At 45.3% G+C, this 4,929-nt stretch overlaps 1 protein-coding gene across 1 annotated transcript; it reads left to right on the top strand.

Annotated features, from left to right (window-relative positions):
* Window positions 1–1,956: 1,956 nt before the first annotated feature.
* On the top strand, window positions 1,957–4,083 carry LOC134795894 (uncharacterized). Its single transcript, XM_063767825.1, has 3 exons — window positions 1,957–2,118; window positions 2,203–3,324; window positions 4,060–4,083. The coding sequence occupies exons 1-3, from the start codon at window positions 1,957–1,959 to the stop codon at window positions 4,081–4,083; spliced, it is 1,308 nt and encodes a 435-aa protein (XP_063623895.1).
* Window positions 4,084–4,929: the final 846 nt, after the last annotated feature.

Raw genomic sequence — 4,929 nt, 5'->3', positions numbered from 1 at the left:
TATGCGTGTTAGAACACTCGTTACTTCACATATACAACCTATCACTCAAGCTGGGCGTATATCCATCCCAATGGAAGGTCTCAAGATGACCCCAATTCCTAAGATAAGCAAGTCCTCCGATATCACAAACTTCAGGCCCATTGCTGTATTGTCCGTGTTTGGAAAAGTGTTTGAGACCATTCTAAACCACTGCTTACTTAATCAGATAAATCGTAAATTAGTAGATTGTCAACATGGATTCTGCGCTTGACGATCCACTGCTACCAACCACATTTGCTTTTTTGATAGCGTTTTGCGCCAAATGGATACTGCACGACAAGTTGATGTTGTTTATTTCGACTTTAAGAAAGCTTTCGACTTAGTTGACAACGATACTCTCCTATGCAAACTGTCAGCCTTAGGTTTCACCCCTCAACTTCTTGTTTTCTTCTCTGACTACCTCAGGAATCGCACACAATATGTCCAATTAAACTCTTACCAATCTGAAAGGTATTACACTCGTTCCGGGGTTAGTCAAGGTAGCACTCTGGGGCCTACTCTTTTCTTAATCATGGTCAATGATCTGCCAAGTAGGTAATATATCAGGCGTGGAATCACTATTCTATGCGGATGATCTTAAAATAATTCAACCGGTCGTAAATGCATCCGACTGTACGGTACTGCAACAAACAATCAACATGGTTGACAGCTGGAGTAAAACAAACCGCTTGTACCTTAATGAATCTAAGTGCAAAGTAATAAGTTTTAGCCGGTCTGTAGATCCTATCCTCCAGACATATACTCTTACTAACATTCCCCTTGACCGAGTAACAGAAATAAAGGATCTAGGGTTAACACTCGACACTAAGCTAAACATGCACTCACACATTATAAATATCTGCAAAGGTGCTTACAAAATTTTAGGGTCATTATTAGAACGACTTCTGAATTCCGTGACCCTAAAATCGCAATAATTCTTTATAATGCCTATGTTCGCAGCAAGCTTGAGTACAATTCTATCGCATGGGACCCTCGGGAAGCAAAATATACCATAATGGTCGAGCGCGTCCAACGTAAATTTGCTAGACATCTTTACAAAAGGTATTACGGATACTACCCGTACTTATTTCCGTCATCCTTTGTATTGGGAATGGTAGGGTTACAGTCTCTCGAGCTAAGGCGTAAGCAAACGCTTGCCATACACTATTGTCTGCTTTTAAGAAATCGTATTGACAACCCATCCGTTCTGGAGCGTATGCGTATTTTTACCCCAGACAACTACATAGCTGCAGTAGGGCGTAGCGCACGTAGAGCCAGAAACCTTTTCGCATATGCAAATGTTCGCACCTATCACGGTTCAAACGCACCCACGTACCGAGCAATAGAATTACTAAATAACTTCATAGCTACAGTCCAATACGCAGACATATTCGCAGACAAGTGGCCGTCCCTACAACGTAGTATCAGGATTTTTTTTTAAACTCTACCTATGTTATTTAATATCAGATTATTATTTTTTTATCCTTATGTAACTTAGTAATACATAATATGTATGTTTAATTCTAAAGATAAGTGTGTAATACAATAAGTGTACCTACTACATTAATGATATGACAACATATGTACCTATTAACAGTATAAGTGCCTTGGCTGGAGCTGTAAACTTATACTTAGTGTTTACCTGAATAAAGAATAAAGAATTAGTGAACATAGTGCCTATGCAATATTTTCGCCATCAAATGTTTACTTGACACCGCGTCACAAAGTAACTTCATTACTGAGGAGTGTTGTAAGCGATTAGGTCTGAATTTTAATAAAAGGCCAAGCGCTGTATTTGGCATTGGAAAAACTAAAAAAATTGTTAAGGGTAACGCAGATATTAAAATATTTTCGCGGTTTGACGAAAACGTCAACTTTGACGTTTCGAGTCTTGTGGTAGATCGCATTACCGACGACTTGCCGTCAGTGCCCGTGGACATGTCGACCCTCACGCATGTTCATAGACTTCCTCTGGCTGACGACACGTTGGATACGCCTGTCGCAATTGATGTCCTGGTGGGTGCAACTATATTCCCGCATTTGTTGCTACCGCACATTGTCAAAAGCGACGTGGACCATATGCCACCGGCTATCCAGACGGTATTGGGGTATATTTTAATGGGTTCGGTCCCTGCTCTACAGGCACCGCGTAAATATACTTCGGCATGTTGTACTTCCGTTCAGGACTCCATGGACCACCTCCTCAAAAGGTTCTGGGAGCTTGAGGAAGTATCCGCTCCGCCCGCTCAAAGTCAAGATGACCTTGAATGCGAAGATTACTTTCGCGCTACCACCACGCGCGACGCTAGTGGTAGATATACTGTCGCATTGCCTTTCCGAGATGACGTATTCAAGCTCGGAGAGTCGCATTCTGCTGCTAAGAGGCGCTTTCTTTGCCTTGAAAGGAAGCTAGAATTATCGAGTATGTTACGTGCCGCCTATGACGATATCATTCGGGAATACGTCAGTAAGGGTTACATATCGGAGGTAACTAACTCCATGAACGCCTCACCAGCTATCGCGTACATAATTCCTCATATGGCTGTCGTGCGCGAGGACAAGGCAACGACCAAAGTGCGCATGGTCCTGGACTCGAGTAGCAAGACAAGCACAGGCCTGTCGCTGAATGATGTATTACACTCAGGGCCCAACCTTCAAGGGGATTTGTTTTCAATCCTTCTGAACTTTCGCTTATTCAGAATAGCGCTTTCGGCCGATTGCCGTCAAATGTTTTTGCAGATTGGTGTTCGCGAAGCGGACCGCCAGTTTCAGCGAATCTTGTATAGATTCCGCCCGGCAGATCCCATTACCACGTACGAATTTCATCGTGTGTGTTTTGGCATGAAGTCGAGTCCCTATCACGCGCTCCGCGTCGTCCGTCAGCTGATTGCAGACGACGGACATAAGTATCCCAAGGCCGCAGCGATTGCGTCCTCCTGTACTTACATGGATGACGTATGTTTTAGCATTATGTCAGATGACTCGCTACAGCAGGATGAGTCTGTTGCTATTAACGCGGCTAAGGAGCTGATTGATCTATTCAAATGCGGTCAATTTGATCTTGTGAAATGGACCTGCAATTCAGACGCCGTGCTACGCGAAATGGATTTATGGGAACGATTCTGTTCAGGGTTGCCAAAACTAAATGAAATCCACATACCGCGCCATCTTGGAGTAGTACAGGGTTGTACTATAAACCTTTTAGGCTTCGGTGATGCATCCGAGCGTGCATATGGAGGTGTAGTATACCTTCAGGTTCTAAAGGGAGACGAAGTGACAACTCGGCTGGTGTGTTCCAAGTCGAAGGTCAGTCCCCTTAAAACAGTATCCGTTGCGAGATTGGAATTGTGTGCTGCAGTCCTCCTGGCGAAGATCATGCGGATGACCACACCGCTGGCAAACGTTTGTTGCCCACCGGGTAGTTAAGATTATTGAAACTATTCCGGCCAACTGCTTCCATCATGTGGCGGGCTTGGAAAATCCCGCGGATTGCCTGTCCCGCGGACTGACGCCTGCAAAGCTAGTGGATCATCCTTTGTGGTTCACGGGACCAGCTTGGGCTAACAAGCATCCATCAGAGTGGCCTTTAAGGGAACTCGATCGAGAGTCCATCGGTGAAGTGCCGGAACTTAAGCCTCTTGCACACGCTACAACTACGGATGTGTCAGAGTCACCACTTTATTCACTCGCTCAGCGGATATCATCGTGGTCACGATTATTGCGCATCATCGTATACGTGTACCGCATTCTAAAACCGAAACCGCGATCCACGGCACTTACTCGGTCTGACCTAGAGTTCGCTGAAGGTAAAATTCTTTCATCGTTACAAAGTCAACACTTCAGTGACGATATTGATAAAATTAAAAGCAAGAAGTGTTGTTCGCCTGCCTTACAAAAGCTTAAACCGTTCATGGATAAAGACGGTCTGATTCGTGTTGGAGGCCGACTGTCAAATGCTGACTTGGAATATACACAGAAACACCCAATTGTGCTTCCCCGACGTGATCATGTAGTTAATCTGATTGTTGATTACTTCCACAGAAAGCATTTGCATGCCGGTCCTGAGGCATTGATGTCTATACTTAGGCTTTAGTATTGGATACTGTCGGCTCGTCGTGTCATTCGTGACCGCGTTGCCAAATGCAACACGTGTTTCCGAGCGAATCCACAATCGTCTTTCCCGCTCATGGCAGACTTGCCGAGCTGTCGCGTGAATCAGGTAGATAAACCTTTTACGCATACGGGGTGTGATTATGCAGGCCCCTTGCAGTACACACCTACTCGTGGCAGAGGAGTCAAGAGTCGCAAGGCTTGGTTATGTATTTTCACTTGCCTCACGACGCGCTGCCTTCATATCGAGATAGCGACGGAATTGAGTACTGCTAACTTCTTGGCCGCTTTAAAGCGCTTCTTGGCGCGGCGTGGCCCCGTCCAATGCATGTATTCGGACAATGGGACTAATTTTACCGGCGCCAACTCTTATATGCGAGACCTCTACAAGTTTTTGGACGATCATCGTCCACATCTTGAAATAGAGCTCGCGGAGAACCGCATCGATTGGAAGTTTATTCCTCCCGCTTCTCCACACTTTGGAGGCGCATGGAAAAGTATGGTGAATATAGTCAAAAATCACCTTTTCAAGGTAATCGGTACGCAAATACTGTCATACGAGGAACTTCTGACTACGCTTGCGCAGATAGAGGCTCTGGTAAATTCACGACCACTGACAGCCCTGAGCAGTGATCCCGCTGAGCCGTCGGCTCTCACTCCGGCTCATTTTCTCAACACTGCTCCGCTGTTGTCTTTACCTGTTCCATTGGTGGAGTCAGGCAATTTACGTGACCGACATGCCCTCCTGGATAAGATAGTGCAGTCTTTCTGGCAGCGATGGCGTGCCGAGTATCTGCATCA

This window comes from Cydia splendana, chromosome 12, assembly GCF_910591565.1.
Source record: "Cydia splendana chromosome 12, ilCydSple1.2, whole genome shotgun sequence".
Classification (NCBI taxonomy): Eukaryota; Metazoa; Arthropoda; class Insecta; order Lepidoptera; family Tortricidae; genus Cydia; species Cydia splendana.
The sequence above is the reverse complement of the archived record's forward strand: the minus strand, read 5'-3'. Positions and strand labels throughout refer to the sequence as shown.

Excerpts from the sequence above, each read along its gene's own strand:
- LOC134795894 (XM_063767825.1), top strand. The coding sequence starts at position 1,957 with ATGTCGACCCTCACGCATGTTCATAGACTTCCTCTGGCTGACGACACG. Across the intron at positions 2,119-2,202 it reads TGCCACCGGCTATCCAGACG|GACTCCATGGACCACCTCCT; the intron begins GTATTGGGGTAT and ends ACTTCCGTTCAG. Across the intron at positions 3,325-4,059 it reads TGGTGTGTTCCAAGTCGAAG|AAAGCATTTGCATGCCGGTC; the intron begins GTCAGTCCCCTT and ends TTACTTCCACAG.